At 30.2% G+C, this 24,381-nt stretch overlaps 1 protein-coding gene across 1 annotated transcript; it reads right to left on the reverse strand.

Annotated features, from left to right (window-relative positions):
• Positions 1-1,641: 1,641 nt before the first annotated feature.
• LOC111687598 (protein commissureless 1) lies at positions 1,642-9,517 on the reverse strand. Its single transcript, XM_023450043.2, has 2 exons — positions 8,707-9,517; positions 1,642-6,617 (listed from the first exon to the last, which is right to left on the reverse strand). Exons 1-2 carry the CDS (start codon positions 9,233-9,235, stop codon positions 5,995-5,997), a joined length of 1,152 nt encoding a protein of 383 aa, XP_023305811.2. The 5' UTR covers positions 9,236-9,517; the 3' UTR covers positions 1,642-5,994.
• Between the last annotated feature and the right edge of the window lie 14,864 nt (positions 9,518-24,381).

Consider the following 24,381-nt stretch of genomic DNA (forward strand, 5'->3'; position numbering starts at 1 on the left):
TATTGTGTTTATGACAGCACATCTCGGTAGGATGATCACTTCATTATCAGGCATAACATGTCAATTTTAAAGATCTAGTTTTGCTTTTCTTTTAAAAATTCTAAAGAAATTTTTGTAATAAAATTTTTGTGAATTTTATTGTTTCAAAAACTTCTTTTATAATTCACGCTCTGTAGTGTTAAAGAATTGTTTTACCAAACATAAATTTGTTTAGCTCTTTACTCCAGACACCTTGAGTAGTCAAAAGATCTTGAAAATCATGTGGCTCCTTTAAGAGCCCACTTAAATAGACAAATTTTTAGCAGAAAATTTATTCAAAAGAGTTTCATTCATAAATTCCTACTCAAGTCCTCAAAAATTTCACAAGAATTTGTTAAATTGTGTCACCTTTTTAAAAAAGTTAACAAATTCAAACACAACAACACGTGTCCTTCTTGTTTTATGGCTTATGCCCTTAAAAAAAAAAACTTTCTAAAACACCGTTAAATTGTACAACATTAAACTGAGTTTTATAGCCGAAAGTCCTGTAAAATATTTATTGAAAATAAAATGCACATAATAAATACATTACATTCATTTAATAAATTTGAGTGATTAAATGTATTAAGAATTTTAACTACTTCCTATTTGTTGTAGGAAAAAAAGAGAAAGTACTTAATTTAGTACCTTTATATATCACTTGTTAATATCCTTACTTTCGATTTAATGGGAGAAAGTAGCAATAAAATATAATTTTAAGCATCAAGTATTAAATATTAATAATGGAATGACAAGTAAAAGAAATCAAGCAAATCTAATGCGTTTTCGTAATAAAGTTCTTAAGATTCGAATGACCTCCACAAAATTCCAATTTTTAAACATCAACTAATAAGAACCGAAACAAGAACTGGAAAAAAACTTTACTAGAACTGAATAAGATCTGAACTAGAACTAGAACTGAACTAGATCTGAACTAGAACTGAACTAGAACTGAACTAGAACTGAACTAGAACTGAACTAGAACTGAACTAGAACTGAACTAGAACTGAACTAGAACTGAACTAGAACTGAACTAGAACTGAACTAGAACTGAACTAGAACTGAACTAGAACTGAACTAGAACTGAACTAGAACTGAACTAGAACTGAACTAGAACTGAACTAGAACTGAACTAGAACAGAACTGGAACTGATCAAGAAATGGACTATATTTTAAAAATTTTTTTAAAAAAGTTTCTTATAACAACTCTCTGGCTCTCAGCCTTCGATAGATATATCCAAGTGAGATTGAATTGTTCTACTGCTTACCCCTTTTAAATTTTCCAATCAAATTTAAACAATTGTTTTTTAATATATTTTAATTTAATAAATCTTTGTTTTATTATTAAACATTTTTGCAAATTGTTTTTATTAAATTTATAGCTATTTAAACATTTTTTTGTAACACTTTGTGCTTAAAAAAAAAATAAACTTTTATTAATCATGTGCTTTAGCTGAGCAAGTGATGCATGAAACCGATTGTGAAAGGTGATTATGATGTTTTTGTTGATGGTGATGATGGTAGTGGCGACGCCGGCGTTGACAGTGATAATCGTGTCAATTTGATTTAATTTATTATGAAAAATCTGTATTATATTCAGTGAAATCCATCAAATGTTTTTAGTTTATATATTTTAATAAAATATATATAAATAGTTTGCAAAATGATAAATTTTAAAGTTTTAAAATAGATTATTATTTTCAATTAGGTCAATCTATGGCAATGAACATATATTATGAGATAAATTGAAAATTAATTTTAAAATTACCTTTAGTATATGGTATTAATTTAATAAAAATTATTTTTAAGTAAACTCTGGAAACCCTTTAACTAATTTCTTAATCGATTTTAAAATATTTACAGAAATTGTTGTAAATATCGAATAGAATGCATGGACCATTAAAGGACATTACATATTTGATCTTTTTACTTTAGTTTTCAGACAGGTGCATTATAAATAGTTAGTATTATTGTTGTCCATCTTCCTAAAAAGAACCCAATAGAAATAGACTATAAACTAGTGGGTGTCACCTATTCAAATTCCTAAAGAGATGTCTAGCTCTACCAAAAAGCTAGAAAGTAAATGAAAACACCAATGAAGTTACAGTATAGACCAACTACCGATAAGCTTAGTCCTTCAAAAGGTTATATTGCCGCTCTCTAAACTTTCTCCCTGCACGTTTAAGTGTCGACAACTGTAAAGGCAAATGAAATTTTTTTGAATTAACAGTTATCCCTGAAGAAGAGTTCCTAAGGCTGAATATTGTGTGCAGCTCAGGCAAATGTGGAACATTATCCTGGAACCCCTTCTTGCTTTTCAGCAAGTCTAATCTAAGTCTCCCAAAGCTTTAACATTAGTTAAGGTATTCATTCTCATGATTGCAATTCTCGTTTAGTTTCTCCTTCAATCATGGACCTTTTTTCGCTTTCTTTTGTGAAAGTTATTCACCATGTTTGTTTAAAACAGAACAGTGGGTAGGACCACAAAAATTTTATGGAATGATCCAAGAAAAATGTAAGTCTGAAGTTCTACATTACAATACTTGAATTCAAGCGGATTCAGACGTAGAATGTATAGCAGTCAGAATGAGACTTTGGATGTGATATGTAACAGTCGTAGGCGTGAGGTTTTCATTGTATTTTATAAAACTCCTCAGAACTGCACTCAATTTTCTCTGTTAGATCTTCTAGCTTCCACTCTGAAAGTGTTCAGGCTGTAACCACATATCTCAGAATCGTTTTCGGTTTTAAATGAAATTTCGATTTATCGCAATGAATTTACTTGGGGAATTTACAGAAAACAGTAGTCTTCATCATGGCTGCTTCTGCGGATGTAGTTTCGGTATTCGGGAGCTATTATAACAAAGTCATATGACGTGATTGCTTGATACCTGAACATTAAGATAACTGCTTCTGATACCGCAACCAGTACAGTCTTATTGTTGAATATTTCAACATCTTTTAAGATATTTATGAAATTCAAATTCTCAGATATTCCATGGAATGATTTGTCATGAGGTCGAACCAGAGAAATAAATAATTTGGTACTACAGGTTATTATGTGCTGCCTGGTCAGTTGGTTGAGGTTTCTTCTAGTTCCAAGTAATGGCTGGGGTTTAATCACAAATTCGCGGGAAGAGTGAGTTGCGGTTAAAAGTCGGATTCACGGTAAAATCTGTATTTCGGGATAAGTGCTGTTGCTGTCCATCCTTGCCCAGATAAGTTCTGAGAAAACTCAATTCACAACAGATTTACCACAGTGTGTTCTCTGTGAGTTAGAACAAAGTCTTAGGTTTTTAACGGATTTTTACTGTGAGTAAGAACAATGTTTTAGGTTTATTTGATGGATTCGTACTTCGGTCTACCGTCCACGTCTCTAAGTTCTGTTGCCGACTCAACTTCCGTTTACAATCTCATCTTCGTGATTGTAAACGGAAGTCTTGTTTTTGCATCTCGGAAGTTCAGCAACGGTTCAGCAAAGGCTAGAGATTTGATAACTTAAGTACTTAACCAAAGTGGATCGAACGTAAATTTCAACCACCGCTAAAAAAGCTCTAATGAGTTGTCACAGAAGCTAAAGCACTGGTTAAAAAAGACTACACGACAGGTGTTTACGTAAAGGACTTCGACTTTCAGAAAGTATCATATATAAGTGATACAATTGAATCTTGCTTTCTTGTCCAGGTATGTTCAGAGAAAACTCTGTTCATACCAGATTTAGGACTGTGTGTTCTCTATGAGTAAGAACAAAGCCTTCGGCTTATTTGACTAATTTGTACATCTCTACACTTTCGTCTTTAGTATCAGTTGCTGAGTCAAAAGAAGCCTTCCTATCTGTGAGCGTTAAAGAAGCTCAATGGGGCGGTAATGAGTCGTCACAACACGTCGTTCAGCAACATGTCGTTAAGAGATGTTTGGGAGCCATGTTTAACATTATATACGCATAACTAATAGCTCTTATAGTGTCTTGAACCTAAGTTGAAACTTAAGCTGGTCATAAATGCTGGACCTTCACAATCATATTAAGAGATGTTCGGCATTCAAGGACCAAGTTATAACTTATAGCTCTTTTAGTGTTGAACTTGAACTGATCCTATTCAGAGATGTTCGTCATTGAAGGACAAAGTTTCACTTTATATAAGTATAACTTATAGCTATTAGATGACCTCGATATCTTATATTAGTTGGAACCTGAACTGGTGAGAATGTTTGAGAGAAACTTTCCTCTCTTAATTGAGAGCCATCAGGATAAATCTAATTCAAACCTTGAAAGAATATTAATTCAAACTCATCTGAATTGTGTTGAATCAATATGAAGAAGTCTTTATCTAAAAATGTATTTTCGATGAAAAAGTTCTAAGTTATAAGTGCATGACAACATTAACGCCTTATATTCCGTAGAACCTGAACTGGTAATATAGTCCTTTTAAGAGATGTCCGTCATTCAAGTTTAACATAATATAAACAAAGTTTATATAACACAGTTTAGAGTTATTAGATGACCTCGATACTAGGTGGAACCTGTAAAGGATGTTTGAAAGAAACTTTTATTTCTAAATTCAGAGCCATCGGGGTAAATCTTATTCAATCAATGAGGGAGTATTAATTCCAACTTATGTGGATTGTGTTGAATCAATATGAAGAATTCTTGATATATAAATATTTTTACAATGAAAAAGTCTTAAGTTATAAACGTGTGACATCAATAATGCCTTATATTCCGTGCAAGCTGAACTGGTGATATAAGCTGAACCTTCACAGTCCTCTTAAGAGATGTCCGTCATTCAAGGATCAAGTTTAACATAATATAAACATAGTTTATAGTTATTAGATGACCACGATACTAGATGGAACCTGGTGAGGATGTTTGAAAGAAACTTTTATCCCTAAATTGAGAGTCATCAGGGTAAATCTTATTCGAACCATGAGAGTGTATTAATTCCAACTTATGAGGATTGTGTTGAATCTATACGAAGAAGTGTTTATCACAGAAAGTTTTGGCAAAGAAATTGTTACTTTTATCAGAAATTTTGCCCAGATTATTGATTATGGTCTGATGCCTCGCTCTCTAATCCCAGAAAGCAGTGGGGTTAGAAGGTTTTGTTAATATATCAAACATCTGTAGTGGTTGGTTAAAGTTGCAAGATTTAGTTTAATTATTAGCCAGTTAGACAGCTACCACTACTACTACTCGGAGTAACTACATTAGTTAGTACCTAAACTATTTAGTTACTGATTAGTTTAACTACAGTTTAAACTAATTTTAGCAATATAACTACTTAAACTCAAATTAGTTAAAGGGTTTCCAAAGGAAAAAAAACTGAAAAAAATTTCTAAAAATAATAAAAACTCAAAAGTGTTTTAATTTTTTTTCAATCAATATGTTTTAATTTTTTGTTAAAATTTTTTGGAATTTTGTTTTTTTTCAAATTTCTTTTCAATAGACTTAAATAACTACAAGATCATTTGCTTAAAATTACTAAAAAAAATTTTATAACTTAAAAATTTTAATAAAAATTATAATAATAATTATTATACACAAAGGAAAAACATAAACTATTCAGTCTTTAGATTTATACAATTAAAAAAAATAATAATAAATTATTTACAGGCATTTAAATAATAACAAGAAAAGAAACCTAAACAATTATTTAAATAAATAATAACAAAATGGGGATTTTAGGAAAAAATTGTTTTAACAAAAAATTTGTTAAAATTTGGTTTCGAACAGTTCTGCTAATGTGTGAAACTTGAGTGTGTATATTTTTTTAATATTTCTCCATTTTGTTTTAATTTTTTTTTTTAATAATAACTTTTCACTTTTCTGTAAACTATTTACAAACTTATGTACACTTTTCCTCCTAAAGAGAGAAGGAGGAGGAGGAGGGGAGGAGGGTTTTAAAAATAAAATCCTAATACAAATTTCCTTGTTTTTTGGGAAATTGTAAAAAAAAAAAATTTTCTTTAACAAGCTAATCATACAGTTATAATGTCTGTTAAATCACTTGAGGTTTTTGCTGATGTTGCACACGTCTCTAATTGGGGCATGTTAATGCTAACATTATCGCCTGTTGTCATAGGCTCTGATAGCAGAGACATTGTAGCAGCCATATCATAGGAGGGTGGCAGCAAAAGAGCTGCTGAGGCTGAGTTAGCTGTAGAGGCTTCTAATGTTAGACATGATGAGGATGAGCAGTAAGAGGGTGTTGTTGAAACTGATGACAATTTGTTGTTGTTGCTGCTGTTGTTGTTATTGGTTTGAGATGATTTACATTTAGTTGCTACTGTTGCGTTTGTCTTTTGGTCTTTGCTATTCATGTCGTATTTTTCCCAGGAGCTGATCAAATTTGAGGCTTGATGATGTACAGCAGCCAAAGTGGGATAAATGAATTTCATGCCAAAGGCAAAATGTTGTTGATTGTGGTGTAGAGCTTCATCATAGGTAGGTAGACCGGTGGCAATGGTATAACAGGGTGGTGATTCCATTTGATAATAGGCTGCCTCAGGATTAGCTGCAGCAGCCGCAGCAGCTGAAACACAAGGCATTGCTGCTCCTCCAGCATACAAATCGTTATTTAAATGAGCGCGAATATCTTTATCTAAAAAGAAAAGCAAAAAGTTTAAAATTAGCAAAAGAAAATTTAAATAAAATTCTTTAAAAGTTTAATTTTAGTCATAAAAATTCTACTGCCTACTTTTAGGTTTGTTTTAGCTGATATTTTAAATTAAGTTAAGGCCTTAACTCTAACCTCATAAATCTAAACTTTATGTTAAGCAAATTCTTTTGTTTATATACGCCATCAAAGGGAATATTGTCTATTTTTAGGCAAATGAACAACAACAACAGCAACAACATAATGGTCATAAATTTTGCCTTTGAAATGACACATATACACACATAAAACAAAAGCAATATAACCAACATAAAATAAAACTAATAAACATTTTGTCAGCATCTAAAATTATACTACAAGCCTTAAAAATTCGTTAGCCTTAGGATAGGCAATCATTTTTATGAAGTCTGATACAACATTAATGTTTTAATAGTAAAAAAACACAAAAATTGTAAATTGGAATTTAAAAACAACAGCAAATTTTGTTTAAATTTTAAAAAAAGTTTTTTTTCTTTTGTTGTTTAAAAAGCTTAAAAGCAACAGGTGCTTAAAGCTTAATACAAGAAAAAAACTTTTCTTTTGTTATAAATAATTGATTTATGTTTGTTTTTCTTTAAATTTTTTGTTTAAAAAGAAAAAAATGTGTCAAAATGTGTTTACAACTTCTCCTTAACAGCCTAAAAGCATATTAGTTCTTTTAACCCCTAAATATAGGCTCTTAATTACTTAACTGTAACTGTTACATGTCAGTAAATTTCTTCTTATTCTTACAAAATTTTAACGAATATTTATTGCTCTTTTAGAAAACTCTACCAGCAATAAATAAATAACTAAGTTTGTAGTCTACTTAAAGGCTGAAATTCCTTTTTATGTTAAACATTTATTTAAGTGTCAAATGTTTTTTCTTTCGTTCTTTTTGTTTGACCTTTTTTGTGTTCTATTCCTGGCCTGACAAACAGGTAGAGTTAGTTAAAGGTTTATTTGTAATCAATTAGTTTGTTTTATGTTACATTCTTTTTTTGTATGTGAAAAGGGGATTATTTTTGTTTTATGTTTGTTTGTTAGCCTAAAAGTAGGCTTGGCTTTAGGTTTATTTTATATTATTACCAGATAGTTTAATTAAGTTGTAAATAATGTTAAGGTTGTTGGATAATTGTATATAGCCATTTTCCTTAAGGAAAACTTTAACAAAAATCAAAATTAGCTTTTTTGCTAAAGAAAAATACAAAATTTTAAAAAATTCAAATTTTTTAAATTTCTTCAAGAAATTAATTTTTTTTTAAATTTTTCTATAATTATTTTTTTAAAGCAATAAAAATACCTTAAAATGTGAATCTAACAAAAATCAAAATTAGCTTTATTTCTAAAGAAAAATACAAAATTGTTAAAAATTTAAATTTTAAAATTTTTTTTAAGAAAAATTTTTTTCCTATGACTTAAACCTAAAAATAGGCAACATTTTTTGAACTTAACAATTTAACAAAAATCATAATTCAAGAAAATTATAACAAAATTAAAGAAATTTTTGAAAATTTTTTTTAATTAAAAATAAAATCTTTAAAATTATTTTCTTTACAAAATGAAAAATTTAAAATTTCTTTAAAAGAAATTGTTAAAGAGAAAATAAAAAAAAAATCAAAATTAGCTTTTAAAGAAATGAAAAATACAAAATTATAAAATTTTGAAATTTTGTTAAGATTTCTTTAAAAAGAATTTTTCTATGATGCAGATGAGCCCAAAAGTAGGCAATGTTTTTTGAAATTGAGGAATTTTTAAAAAGTAATAAAAATCAAAATTAAAGAAAAATTTAAACTTTAATTGTATTATAAATATTAATTGGTAGGTTTTAAGGAAATATTAAGGGAAATTTTTTAAAATGAAAGAATTTTTTAGAAAATTTTTTAATATGAAAAAAATTGTTAGAAATTTTTTTAAAATTTAGTTGTAATTTTTAAGATTTTAAATTGAATTTTTCATTTTTGTTTTTTTTTAAGATTTTTCAAATTTTTTCTTTTTTTGTTTAATTTTGTTTTATAATTTTTTAATTTTTTAACTTTTTCTAACAAATACTTACTGCATTTCTTCCATTCGCGAAACTTCCTATAGAAATAACAACTGAACAGCACAAATATCACAGTCAACACTATCAACGAGGTGACCACACCAACCCACAAATAATTGATCAATGAATGCATATCGGTGCCGGAGAAAAATCTCTCCAAACCATTTAAAGCATTATTTTTTACATCGGCCATATTTAAAACTGCACTATTCGATATCTGATCATGTGTTATGGTCTGACCCATGGAATCTATTAAAACATTCGTTTCATGATGTTGGGAACCTGCTGTTATGGTATCGTAAGCAGTATTGCCAACTTGCTCTAGCAATTGCTTGAATTGCATCATATTGTCGATATGTTGATTATCATGTTGACTAGGTATGACAAAGGATATTTCCGGATGATCTTTTTGTAACTGAGACATCCACATATCCATAATTGTGGGTGAAGCAGTTTGCGATTCATCCGCCATTAAGTTTGGTGTTGTTAAGGTGGAGGTTTCTAGGTAATCCGGTCTTAAGGTGGTGATGGGTAAAGACATGTTTGGTTTGTTTGTTGTTTTTGTTTAAAAAAAGTATTTGGTTGAGGTTTTTTTTTTTTGTTTAAACTTTGGTTTTGTTTAACACTTTTGTTTTTTTATAATTTGAACATAGAATTTTTGTTTTAATTTTTTTTGTATGTAATTTTATTCAAAATTTCTTTTATAATTTCACGTAAATATTTCTTTTTTTTTGTTAGTTGTAAATGTGTTTTTTTTAATTTATATTTTTTAATTTCCGTTTCGTTAGTAGTTGTTCGAAAACATGACCGTTTCGTTTGCTGTCTAGAATGAAACTGTTTATAAATTTCAATTGCTAGTGTTTAGTTTGGAGTCATGTTAAGCACGTTGCATTTAAAAGAAATTTTCTTCTTTTACTCACACTACAAGAGCTAGTTGTTGTTGTTTTATTCATAACAACAACAATTTATACATATTTTAGCTCTAATGATAAACGTTGTTTGATAGTAGTGGTAGTTTTTTGTTTAAAAATCCCAAAATATTACACATTATACTCTATTTTATTTATAATCTCTTTTTCTCTCATCATTCCACTCTCTCTCTCTCTTTCTCTCCCTCTCTTTAACATTCTATACAACTTCTTTAGTAAAGTTATTTTCTTTACAAAGTATCTTAGTCTTTAACAGGTAGAAGGGATTTCTATCACAGCTGTTACTTTTACTCTCTTTCTATCTCTCTTTCGTTGCTTGTCTTACTCTCTCTCTTTATTTGTTGTTATTTACAAATATTCCTTTTTAAAAATTATACTTGTTTGTTTTCATTTTTGTTAACGATATTGTTGTAGAGAGTGTTTATTTTTGTATTCTGCTGTTTTCATATCTAAATGAGATTTATTCCTAAAGGATATTTATTTTCTTAAGGATATATGTATGTAGTTCGCTGGCTTGTGTACTTGCTCGTTATATGTTGTTATTTCAACAAATGCTTGTTATTTCTAATGCTAGTAGCTTGGTTTTGTAGGAGTTTTTGTTTCTAGTATTTAAAGTGTTTGTTTTTTTTTCTTCTTTAAAATAATGGTAGTATTTGCTTATTGCAAATATGAAAAATGATGCAAAATAATACTGACCTAGTTTTTGGTCTTTGGACTTGGTTAAATGCTTAAAATTAAAAGTAACTTTAACAGCAGAGAATTATGTAAAAATTCTTTTAATTGTGTGGCATATATTTACAAATACATTCAAAATATTTAAATAAAAATATTTTTTTTCTGAAAGCTGTACAAATTCCCAAACAAAATTTATTGAAAAAATATTTTTAGAAATTTTTTTAAAATTTTCCAAAATTTTTTTCAATTTTTAAAAAAAATTTAAACTTAAATAATTTTTAAAAATTTTTCTTTAAATGTTATAAAATTTTCTTAAATTTTCTTAAATTTAGTTAATTTTGGTCTAATTTTGATTTTTATTAGATATGGCAAATTTTTGAAATTTGTAAAATATTGCCTACTTTTAGGGGCAAATTTTTTCGAAAATTTTTTCTCAAATATGTTTAACTATTTAAAATATTTTTTTAATATGTATTTTTTGTTTAAAAATAAGCTAATTTTGATTTTTGTTACATATTCAAATTTTTTGATTTTTTAAAAGTTATAAGCAAATTTAATATTTTAAAAGAAATCTTTTTTAAAAATTTTTTAAAAACATAAATCAAAATTTAAAATAATTTTTTCTTTTTAAGCCATTACTAAAGGAATTTTGATTTATGTTGTTTTTAAAATTTCTTAAACTTTAATTTTATAAATAGGTATTTTTTTCTGATAAAAAGAAAATTTTTTAAAATTTTTTCTTCTCTATATTTTTAACAAATTCTACATTTTCTTAATTTTGTATTTTTTAGGCTAAATTAAGCTAATTTTGATTTTCAACAAAAATTTTAAAAAATTTTTGAAAATTTTTAAAATTTTTAAAATTTTCTAAACTTATAAGCAAATGAAAAATTTCCTTAAAAAAAAATTTCTAAAAAAATATATTTTTTTAAAGAAAAACTAAAATTAAACTTTTTCTAAACAAATTTTGATTTCTTAAATTTAAAATTTTAACTCTTTTCTCCTAGTTATTGAAATTACGCCAAAAAATTCATCTAAATAAAGAACCCTTTTCAATATATCTTTAAAACAAACAAAAAATCCCAAAAAATACAAAAAACTGCAACATTTTTCCTAACTAAAGACAACTTCTTAAAGAAAACATTTGACTGTCAGCTACAAAATCATATAAATGATACTTTTAATAAAAAGAAAAAAACACAACACAATTCTAAAAATAAAACTCTAAAAACTCCAAGAAATACTTAAAACTCAAATTCAAAACAAAACCATCAAACAAACATAACTGAAAAACTAACTCAATGTTAGTTTAACAACTCTATAATAACTCAATAATTAATAGAACTCTCTCAATAAATTAAGATTCCTTTAGTGCTCTCCATACATAGAAACAAAACAAATACTCTTGTAATAAACTCTCCACACTCATAATCTTTTACAATTTTATTGTTTTTCCAAACACTCACTACCAACTCTTACTACACTCTTAACTAACTCAATTTTCAGCTCATGATTAGCTCAAATGAGTCAAATTTGAATTCTACCTGTTTGGAAAAAAATCCCATTTTAACAAAAGGGAAATTTTTATAATATAGAGAGACAAAAAGAAAGAGAGAGAGAGAGTTTGTGTTAATAGCATAACAGAGAGCACAACAGAGAGTAATTGTTAATGTGTGTACTCTCAAAAGAGCTATTTTTGTTTAACATTACAGTTAGTTTTCATTTTAATATAAAACTGCATTTAGTTGCCACTTTGCCTTGCAAGGTGAAAGGTCAAATGTGGAAAGTAGGTTGTATGGCTGGTACATGTATATATGCCGTTGCAAGTAAGAGCATTTTGTGGTTGTATGAATGAAAAAATTACGTAAAATATAGAATATTAAGTGTGAAGAGGTTTAAATGTGATTCATTTTAATGATGAGAAAGTTTTTAAAAATTGGAATACAGATTTGAAATAAAATCACCTTTGAACTTCGGTTAATCGCTTAACATTCGTCCAAAATTACTTAGTAGTTGTTTTAAATATGTCTAGAAATCCAGTATAATATTAAATTTTGCATATAATTATCCTCGTTTCAATATAGCTCAATTTTACGCATTATAATTTAGCACTTTAAAGTAACACGATCACAGCACAGAGGATCACACTTCTAACTTATAAATACATATATATATAAATTTTTCTTCAAAGATTTACTTATATGGTGAATATGATCGTCAACTGTTTTAACTTATCAATGAATCGATCATGTTATAACTAATCAACAAATTGATTGATAATTCTCATGATCTTATAAAATAGATGATCAAGTGCCCTCTGTAATAAACTGCGCAATCTTAAATATCAACAAATTCAAAGAATCTAATTTCTAAATAATATACACAGGGCTCGGCTCAATAACATTTTTAAAAGCACAATCTTAAATATCTTTGTAAAAATCAGAAACGATCATTCTTATCAAAACAAAATTAATTTTTCTAAATTTTTAAGCTGCGCCTTTCAAAAAAACATGTGTGATCTCTTGAATTCACGATCAATTGTCTGCTTGCGAAATATTTGACTTATCGAATTCTATCGATTAGATGTTAACGATTTTATGTAATATTAAAGATCTTCACAAAGAAACGATCAGAAACGTTTCTGTAAGATTAATGATCTTCATAAAGAAACGTCTCTGATGGCCTAAATCGACGATCAATTGTCGACTTACGAAAGTTAAATTTATGAACGTCTATCGATTAGTATTTTACGCCATCATGAAAGATTAGAGAGCTTCATAGAGGAACGTCTTTGATCGTCTGAATTGACGATCAATTATCGACGTGCAAAAGTTAAAATTATGAACGTCTATCAACTAGTATTTAATGTCACAATGAAGCGTTGCTGATCGTCTGAAATGGCGAGCAATTATCGACCTGCGAAAGCTAAATTTATGAACTTCAGAGAGCTTCATAGAGAAACATCTCTGATCGTTTGAATTTACAATTAATTGTCGACCTGCTAAAGTTAATCTTTTGAATGTCTATCAATTAGTACTTAACGTAATTATGGAGATCCAATTGTTTTGAGAACGTGAACAAGAATATCTGTAATTTTTTTGCATATAGGAAAGAGAATTCCTTTTAATGATCATAAATCAGGCAACATGTTCGATATCTAACTAGAATGTTTGATTCCCTACTGATTCAGTGTTATTCGGTTGCATTTATTACTAACACTATCAGTAAATTGTCATGCATGTAGTGAAGATAAGTGAAATGGAATTAGTTTTTAAGGTAGCATTTCCTCAATGAAAAGTAATCAATTAATTTACACATTACTTCATAATAAAACTATCTTTGTGCTCTCACATCGTTAAGTAGCACTAAACATTTCATTTCTCTTAATTTTTTTTTTTTCATCACGAAAAGAACTTTATACTTAAAACTAAAAAAAAATATTAAGACATAAAATATATAGCAAAAATATTATTTATATTTTATAAGATTTTCTTTATAGTTTTTTGTTTTTCATCTAAACTTTAGTCCTTATTTACTTGACATTAAACATTTTGTAATCTCCTGTTTGTGTTTTGTTTGTGTATTTTCTCTATCCCTTTGGTACATGTCACTATCAGTTGACACATGACACAGTGACATAATAAAAATACTTTTTTTCAACCTCAGCTTTCTTCCTTCTCTATGTATAGAGTCTCTGCATGAATGTTGCATGAAAAAAATATATATAGAAAATATAATGTACCAACATATATCAATCTGTTATCAACACATAACTGTACACAGGATATAGAGGAAATGTTTTCATACTTTAATACTTTTATACATATAAAGGAAGAGATTCTAAATCGGTGGAGTTCAACAGTAAAATTTTAAATTCATTATAAAATACATAGTCTATTGTCTGGAGTAACGTCCTATCTATAGTCTGGACTACAATCATATCTACAGTCTCGTCTGAACTACAGCCTTGACTATAGTCTAGTCTATAGTATTCTCTAAAGTCTGCTAATTAGTCATCTCTATTGTCTCGTATTTAGTCTTGTCTATAGTCTGAATTGTAGTCTTTTACATAGTTTGAACTAAAGTCTTGTCGGCAGCATGCACTAAAGTCTTGTCTGTAATCTGAACTATAGTGTTTTCCATAGTGAACTTCAGCCTATAGTCTGAGTTATAGACTTGTCTATAGTCCGAGTCTGGATAGTCTTGCATGTAATCTAAACTACAGTCTTCTCTGGCATTAAGTCTTGTACATAGTCTGGACTTAAGTCTTTTTGTAGTCTGAGCTATAGTCTTGTGTGTAATCTGAGCTATAGTCTTGTCTATGCATGTCCAATAGTCTTGTCTTTAGTCTAGACTTAAGTCCTGTCTATAGTCTAAGTCTTGTCTATAAACTGGGTTATAGTATTTTCCATAGTCTGGACTATAGTTTGGACTAGATTACAGTTTTGTCTGTAGTCTGGGCTATAGTCTTGTCCCTAATAAGGATCTGTATAGTCTTGTTTGTAGCTTTCGTTATATCCTTGACTGTAATCTGGAATATAGTCTTATGTCTGGACTATAGCCTTGGACTATAGCCTTTATAGTTTTGTCTATAGTCTGGGCTATAATCTTATTTATAGTCGGGCATGTAGGCTTGTTTATAGTCTGGAATGTAGACTTGTGTATAGCGTGGACTGTAATTGCGTCTATAGTCTGGACCTTAGTCTTGTCTATTGTCTGGATTATAGTCTTGTCTATAGTTTGGTCTGGACTATAATTGTGTCTAAAGTTTGGGGTATAGTCTAATCTATAATCGGCCTGTAGGCTTGTTTATAGTCTGAACTGTAGACCTGTTAATAGTGTGGGCTGTTGTCACATCTATAGACTGGACTTTAGTCTTGTCTATTGGCTGGATTATAATCTATAATTTGGACTACAGCCTTGTCTATAGTCTGGTGTATATTCTTATCTATAGTCTAGACTATTGTTTATAGTTTGGGATATAGTCTTAATGTTTTCTCAAAAGTCGTATAAATAGTCTGGACTAAAGTCTCGCACACATTAACAGCTCTTATAAAGTCTGCTCAAAATTCCCCTATTTAAGAATCCCTTATTCCCATTACTGTTATGTCGTATTGGTTTGCAGATAAAACATTTTTTTTTCGTATGAAAAAAATCCTACATACGAAATTTGTCAGAAGTTTTTCTAAATAAATTAAAAATTTATAAATAGAAGCGATTGGTTGCAGATTGTACAAAAACAAATATCGTATAGCAACTACCTTATAACAATTCGCAGTATTAGAACATGTTTATAAAATGAACTTTCAAGTAAAAAAAATTTAAACTTTATCCACTTGCGGTTAAATAGAATAAAACTAAAAGTCCGTATTATTAATTGTGTATGACTTGAAGTTTGTGGTTTACACTATACTAGGATTTAAAGGATTAGCCTAAGTAAGTCAATAAACTTAAATCAATGCTGCAGTAGAAAATGTGTTTATACAATGCATATATTTTAGTAAAATTATTTTACTTTATTACTATATAAATCTTTTTATACCTTTTTCTCTTATACATATACATACTTCCCCTAAATTTTAGTCTTAATTGTTCAATTTACATTTTTCTGGTTTTATTTTTTTTATATAGTAAGATGTGTCTTAATTAGCTTTCAATTTTCCAAACAAAAAAGTTTTTCTAAGTTTTCTTAACACTTGAAGTCATTAAAACATGTAACTTAAAATTACAATTAAGGTGACCAGATAAATCATAGAAACAATAAATGAATTGAACTAGAACTGAACTAGAACTGAACTAGAACTGAACTAGAACTGAACTAGAACTGAACTAGAACTGAACTAGAACTGAACTAGAACTGAACTAGAACTGAACTAGAACTGAACTAGAACTGAACTAGAACTGAACTAGAACTGAACTAGAACTGAACCAGAACTGAACTATAACTGAACTAGAACTTAACTAAAACTGAACTAGAACTGAACTAGAACTGAACTAGAACTGAACTAGAACTGAACTAGAACTGAACTAGAACTGAACTAGAACTGAACTAGAACTGAACTAGAACTGAACTAGAACTGAACTAGAACTGAACTAGAACTGAACTAGAACTGAACTAGAACTGAACTAGAACTGAACTAGAACTGAACTAGAACTGAACTAGAACTGAACTAGAACTGAACTAGAACTGAACTAGAACTGAACTAGAACTGAACTAGAACTGAACTAGAACTGAACTAGAACTGAACTAGAACTGAACTAGAACTGAACTAGAACTGAACTAGAACTGAACTAGAACTGAACTAGAACTGAACTAGAACTGAACTAGAACTGAACTAGAACTGAACTAGAACTGAACTAGAACTGAACTAGAACTGAACTAGAACTGAACTAGAACTGAACTAGAACTGAACTAGAACTGAACTAGAACTGAACTAGAACTGAACTAGAACTGAACTAGAACTGAACTAGAACTGAACTAGAACTGAACTAAAACTGAACTAGAACTGAACTAGAACTGAACTAGAACTGAACTAGAACTGAACTAGAACTGAACTAGAACTGAACTAGAACTGAACTAGAACTGAACTAGAACTGAACTAGAACTGAACTAGAACTGAACTAGAACTGAACTAGAACTGAACTAGAACTGAACTAGAACTGAACTAGAGTTGAACTAGAACTGAACTAGAACTGAACTAGAACTGAACTAGAACTGAACTAGAACTGAACTAGAACTGAACTAGAACTGAACTAGAACTGAACTAGAACTGAACTAGAACTGAACTAGAACTAAACTAGAACTGAACTAGAACTGAACTAGAACTAGAACTGAACTAGAACTCAAATAGAACTAAACTAGAACTAAACTAGAACTAAACTAGAACTAAACTAGAACTAAACTAGAACTAGAACTGAACTAGAACTGAACTAGAACTGAACTAGAACTGAACTAGAACTGAACTAGAACTGAACTAGAACTGAACTAGAACTGAACTAGAACTGAACTAGAACTGAACTAGAACTGAACTAGAACTGAACTTGAACTGAACTAGAACTGAACTAGAACTGAACTAGAACTGAACTAGAACTGAACTAGAACTGAACTAGAACTGAACTAGAACTGAACTAGAACTGAACTAGAACTGAACTAGAACTGAACTAGAACTGAACTAGAACTGAACTAGAACTGAACTAGAACTGAACTAGAACTGAACTAGAACTGAACTAGAACTGAACTAGAACTGAACTAGAACTGAACTAGAACTGAACTAGAACTGAACTAGAACTGAACTAGAACTGAACTAGAACTGAACTAGAACTGAACTAGAACTGAACTAGAACTGAACTAGAACTGAACTAGAACTGAACTAGAACTGAACTAGAACTGAACTAGAACTGAACTAGAACTGAACTAGAACTGAACTAGAACTGAACTAGAACTGAACTAGAACTGAACTAGAACTGAACTAGAACTGAACTAGAACTGAACTAGAACTGAACTAGAACTGAACTAGAACTGAACTAGTACTGAACTAGAACTGAACTAGAACTGAACTAGAACTGAACTAGAACTGAACTAGAACTGAACTAGAACTGAACTAGAACTGAACTAGAACTGAACTAGAACGGAACTAGAACTGAACTAGAACTGAACTAGAACTGAACTAGAACTGAACTAGAACTGAACTAGAACTGAACTAGAACTGAACTAGAACTGAACTAGAACTGAACTAGAACTGAACTAGAACTGAACTAGAACTGAACTAGAACTGAACTAGAACTGAACTAGAACTGAACTAGAACTGAACTAGAACTGAACTAGAACTGAACTAGAACTGAACTAGAACTGAACTAGAACTGAACTAGAACTGAACTAGAACTGAACTAGAACTGAACTAGAACTGAACTAGAACTGAACTAGAACTGAACTAGAACTGAACTAGAACTGAACTAGAACTGAACTAGAACTGAACTAGAACTGAACTAGAACTGAACTAGAACTGAACTAGAACTGAACTAGAACTGAACTAGAACTGAACTAGAACTGAACTAGAACTAAACCTAGAACTGAACTAGAACTGAACTAGAACTGAACTAGAACTGAACTAGAACGGAACTAGAACTGAACTAGAACTGAACTAGAACTGAACTAGAACTGAACTAGAACTGAACTAGAACTGAACTAGAACTGAACTAGAACTGAACTAGAACTGAACTAGAACTGAACTAGAACTGAACTAGAACTGAACTAGAACTGAACTAGAACTGAACTAGAACTGAACTAGAACTGAACTAGAACTGAACTAGAACTGAACTAGAACTGAACTAGAACTGAACTAGAACTGAACTAGAACTGAACTAGAACTGAACTAGAACTGAACTAGAACTGAACTAGAACTGAACTAGAACTGAACTAGAACTGAACTAGAACTGAACTAGAACTGAACTAGAACTGAACTAGAACTGAACTAGAACTGAACTAGAACTGAACTAGAACTGAACTAGAACTGAACTAGAACTGAACTAGAACTGAACTAGAACTGAACTAGAACTGAACTAGAACTAACCTAGAACTGAACTAGAACTGAACTTGCTGCAGACTTTTCTATAGTCTGGAATTTGTTATCGTCTATAGCCAGAAATGATTTCAGTTATAATCTTATGTAGTTTAACCTATAGCCCGGATTACCCTCTGAACTAAGAGCCTAATCTTATGCCGTTGGCCTTCTATATTCTGGTATAAATTAAGAAACTAACACATTATCAATTTTATAAGTTTTTAATCTCAAAATTACCCCCAACAAACTACCGAAAAACTGCAAAGATACATACACAGCAAATTTATTTATGTAATATTCAAAAACTTAAAACTAAAGTAAACAAAAGACTTTGGTAAATTATACTAGTTATCGCTTTAAAACGAAAACAACTATAACAGAAGTAGCAAAAAAATATACATATTTAATTCCTGTTTTTGAGTATCAAGGGGTCTTGGGGGTAGATGTTAGCTTGGCTAGATGACTATTGGTTTGTGTTGCATGCCATGAATGAAAAATATAAATGAAAGAAATTTTTGTGTTTTGTAGCAGCAAAAAAAAAAACAAGAAAACTGGGTCAAAGATGATGACGACGTTGATAAGTTTATAAAACTTGCATAAATTTTTGCAAAAACTAACAAGGAAAATAAAAGTAAAGAAAATTGTATTAAATTAAAGGAAAGTGTACGGAACAAAAAATGAAAACTTTATAAGGAAACATAACATTTTGCTAGAGGGCGTAAATGGGTGTAAACATAAATGGAAGAGGTGTTGTTTCAGTAAAAATATGCAGAAAGAGAAAAGGATGCTAAATAAATTTCATTAAATGATAAATAAAGAAGTTAATAATAATTTTGTGGTAAATGTTGGCACATTTTCTGTTTCTAGTGTGTTTAAGAATTCTGCTGAGGAATTTAAATCAGCAATGTTTATGGTTCATAAGCTAACTATAGTTAAGACTAACGACAAGACCAAGAATTATCAGCATAGTTCTAGTTCAGCTCTAGTTCAGTTCTAGTTCAGTTCTAGTTCAGTTCCAGTTCAGTTCTAGTTCAGTTCTAGTTCAGTTCTAGTTCAGTTCTAGTTCAGTTCTAGTTCAGTTCTAGTTCAGTACTAGTTCAGTTCTAGTTCAGTTCTAGTTCAGTTCTAGTTCAGTTCTAGTTCAGTTCTAGTTCAGTTCTAGTTCAGTTCTAGTTCAGTTCTAGTTCAGTTCTAGTTCAGTTCTAGTTCAGTTCTAGTTCAGTTCTAGTTCAGTTCTAGTTCAGTTCTAGTTCAGTTCTAGTTCAGTTCTAGTTCAGTTCTAGTTCAGTTCTAGTTCAGTTCTAGTTCAGTTCTAGTTCAGTTCTAGTTCAGTTCTAGTTCAGTTCTAGTTCAGTTCTAGTTCAGTTCTAGTTCAGTTCTAGTTCAGTTCTAGTTCAGTTCTAGTTCAGTTCTAGTTCAGTTCTAGTTCAGTTCTAGTTCAGTTCTAGTTCAGTTCTAGTTCAGTTCTAGTTCAGTTCTAGTTCAGTTCTAGTTCAGTTTTAGTTCAATTCTAGTTCAGTTCTAGTTCAGTTCTAGTTCAGTGCTAGTATAGTTCTAGCTTAGTTTTATTTCAGATTTAGTACAGTTCTATTTTAAAAAGTTTTAAACAAGATTACCAAACCAAACAAAATTAAAGAAATTATATCCATTTGTATTCATTTTCTTCCCTGTTATTATGCAATCGGACAACTGACCATTATCTTTAATTTTTTGTCATTTCTGGTCAATGTTTAATCTTGACAAATTTGTCATCATTATATTGATTTGAGATTATATTTATTGTCATTTCCTAAAACAACAAAGGATCCAGGCAAAAATACGAACCAAACAGGAACGAAAAAAACAGCAAATGAAATCAAATCTAAATGAATGCTTCCAGCAAGGATACGTCACTACATAACAAAATAAAGATAAACATAAACATTTGCTTGGCTTATCTGGTCAGGCTATTGTTTTCTTTATTACAACACCAAAAGACAAAACAACACAAGACACTGGCACAACAGACAACAGAAACAGAATTTGAAAAAGGTTAAACGTATCCTTAGGCAAAAAGAATCAATATAAGCTAAAGCAAGCAAACAAAACCAAGAAAGAAAAACAAACAATTGCACAATTTGGTAAGAAATAAAAACAAAATCTTAAATACAAGAGAAGAAGAAGAAAACAAGGAAATAAAATCAAAATTGATATTGAAACCAAACTAAAGGACATCTAAAACTAAAAAAACAATACAAACTCAGACACACATACATAGACAGTCATAATAGCAGACTGACTACACCCAAAAACAAGCCACATACATAAATTTATATGTGTTTTTGTTGTTTTAATTTGAAGTTAAAGAAAATAGGATGTATTTCCCTAACTACACTAAGACATGTGTGTTATACAAGTATGTATTTAGTTTTGTGCGTGTTGGTATTGATTTGATGTCCTTAATATCAATCTACTATTACAATCACATATGCAGGCCACATTTAACTTCTTAAATAGAAAAGTAGTTGTGTATGAGTATTTCTCAAGATTTCATCTTAATCATGTTGAGGTTTGTTTTTCTTGGGTTCTTCCTTTTGTTATAATTCTTGATTATTTTGTTAATTTTTTTTCAAGTCTTGATGATTGCGTGTGTTGATACTCCTATTATCATTATCAAAAAAAAAAAAAAAAAAAAAAGACAACATCTTAATTTGGTGATATTTCTTTAAATATATACATACGGGTTTTTTGGGTTTTTTCTCTGGCTAGATTTCTTTAAAAAAGAAGAATATTAACAATTGTCCTTTATGATATGAAACAGACATAATTTATTGTCCATACATCATAATCAATGTTGTAATTAGGATGTTTATCTTTTAGTTAATTGCTGATAAAATGTATTAACGAAGACTATTGGGAAAGTTTGACAATATGTTTAGAACATGTTGTAGATAAAATGGAAGTTTATTCTATCTGGATAAATAATCAGAAAAATCGAAACTTCAGATTGTTATGTAATCATTTATTTGGTCTAAGAATTGATGATCTGTTTTTAGCTCCTTAACTCATATTCTAAGTCTGATGACTGATGATATAAACCACACAGTTACACTTCCGAAGCATGTTACGCTTGTGAAACTTTCCCATCTTCGTACCTTGAGTCAGCCAAGATCTTCAGCTAGAGGATATTCAACTCGTGTTGTGACCAAAGAATAAATTTATATCTTGTGCTGCTTTAATATATCAGCCGCAGCGCTAGACCTGGGTAAGCCTTTGGAGCTCTTGCAAATTGCAATATTAACCTCCACAATTGGAGTAGCTCTGTGAATTTGAATGTTAAGGAAATCACAGAGATTCGAGATCTAGCTATTCAGAGTCGTTGTTTGTCATAGTTGGTTGCAGATTGCATCTTCTTTGTTTGATATTCTTTGCAATATTCTCTGTTCAAGAATATAAGTTTTGTTTCCTGAATGGAGTCCTTGCATCCGTCTATCACACATGTTGTTACATGGTGTTGCCGAATTAACAGGTCAGGGTTCCTCTTTAAGAGGAAAAATACCCAGCTCTAATGATGGCGATATATTACCGATATTGCGTTCTTGATGTAAATGTTCGATTCATAAGTCAGATTTGTTTATATACTGTTAGTCATAGTTTAGATATCACTCAGGTCAGTTGTGGAATGTAATAGTGAGTTACATATCCTTGTTCTTTGGAATATTGGGGAAGAAATTTAAAGAACAAGAAAAAAATATTTGTTAAATTACCAATATATGTTGAAGGTAGTTCCGCTAAGCTACGTAGCTAATATTCCATTTTCTAAAAGATTTATATATAGTAATCATTAACTAATCACACAGGAATCAATTTGAGGGAGCCAAGTTTTGTTCTAAGCGAAGAAAAGAAGGTACAACCTATAGGAAGTTTAACTCCAACTTAAAAGTTGGTGGGTATTTTGGTGGCAGAATACAACATGCTACTTTATCATGTCCGTGAGTAAAACGATATCCATAGAATAACATCCGTAGAATAACATCTCGTTAAGTTTTGCTCTAAACGAAGAAGAGGTACAACCTGTTGGTACAACCAACTTAAAAGTTGGTGGGTCTTTTGGTGGCAGAGTACAACTTTATCATGTCCGTGAGTAGAACGACATCCATTGTCAGAGCAAGGAAAAACTATCTATATTAAAGGTAGTTTACTGTTATCATTCAGTTATCAAAAAAAACTAGAAGTACAACCTCTTAGAAGTTTAACTCCAACTTAAAAGTTGGTGGGTCTTTTGGTGGTAGAATTTTGGAAGCAACTTTGCGTTGTATATCCAGTCAAAGTTTTGCTCTAAGCGAAGAAAATATCTAGAGGTACAACCTGTTGGTACAACCAACTTAAAAGTTGGTTAGTGACAGAATGCAACTTAATTATGTCTGTGAGTAGAACGACATCCATAAAAAACATCCGCAGAATAACATCCAGTGATACTGCAGATGAATTACCTGGTATGAAAGTTCCGTTTATTGACGGAGTTTTACTTATTTAATAGTAGATCCTTAGGCCACCAAATATTAGGTGTTAGATGTAAATACGGGACTGAGTAAAACCAGAATATTATAATTCAAGCTTAAATAGTTTGCTGGAGTTTTTTTGACATAGACTAACAGGCTCTGAAACTAAATATAATATCATGATCAAGTGGGATATAGCTTCCAGACAGAAGTTTGTATAATAAGATAAAAGGGCAACAAGAAGGAACTAGCAGAAGAATTGGCGAAGGCTCTGAAACTTAGCATGGACAAGTGAAATATAGCTTCTAGACAGAAGTTTGTTTTATAATTCAAAGGTGGATAAAACCTCAAAGATCTAATGGTAGTGACCACAAATAAAAGGAAAAGAGAAGTCTTATTCAGAATAATCAAATCTGTCGTTAGAATGATATAACGTTTTCTGAATAGACTTTCAGGATTACTAGTCCCTCTCTGGGGTCATGTTACCTGGATGAATGGACCCATTTTAGTATATTACGATCCCGAGGTAGAGAGGTGCTTTCAGTACCTCTAGTCTGTCAGGACTATTAACTGGTGATGATCAAATATATCCTCAGCCTTTCCTTGGAATGATTTGACATAAAATAGAACAACATCACCACATAATCTAGGGATTCATTCAGGATCCAATTAGTGGCTGTAGTTGAAATTTGCGTTAAGAGAGTGTTTGTTAAAAAAATTGATTCACGGTGAAATCTAAATGTTTGGGATAAGTTCTGTTACCGCTTTTAGTTTTAAGGAGCGATACAAACTATTGGGATTTGATTTAATAGGCAGAAGTTTGGTATCATTGTATTTGATGGATTGGATTCTGAGTTCTATTAATGAAGATTTCGGAATGATGGAAGGTGAAACGATTGAAGAGCAGTAGTTTAGACAACAGAAGCTCAGTATTGTGATTGAGCTGCTATGAGAGGTTCAGGAATGCACTTAGATTAGTCTTTAGATGATGGTGTTTTCACATAATCTAGGGTACACCCCCTTTTATAATATCTAACCGAT

The sequence above is a fragment of the Lucilia cuprina genome, chromosome 5, assembly GCF_022045245.1.
Source record: "Lucilia cuprina isolate Lc7/37 chromosome 5, ASM2204524v1, whole genome shotgun sequence".
NCBI lineage: Eukaryota > Metazoa > Arthropoda > Insecta > Diptera > Calliphoridae > Lucilia > Lucilia cuprina.

Excerpts from the sequence above, each read along its gene's own strand:
- LOC111687598 (XM_023450043.2), bottom strand. The coding sequence starts at position 9,235 with ATGTCTTTACCCATCACCACCTTAAGACCGGATTACCTAGAAACCTCC. Across the intron at positions 6,618-8,706 it reads TCGCGAATGGAAGAAATGCA|ATAAAGATATTCGCGCTCAT; the intron begins GTAAGTATTTGT and ends TTTTCTTTTTAG.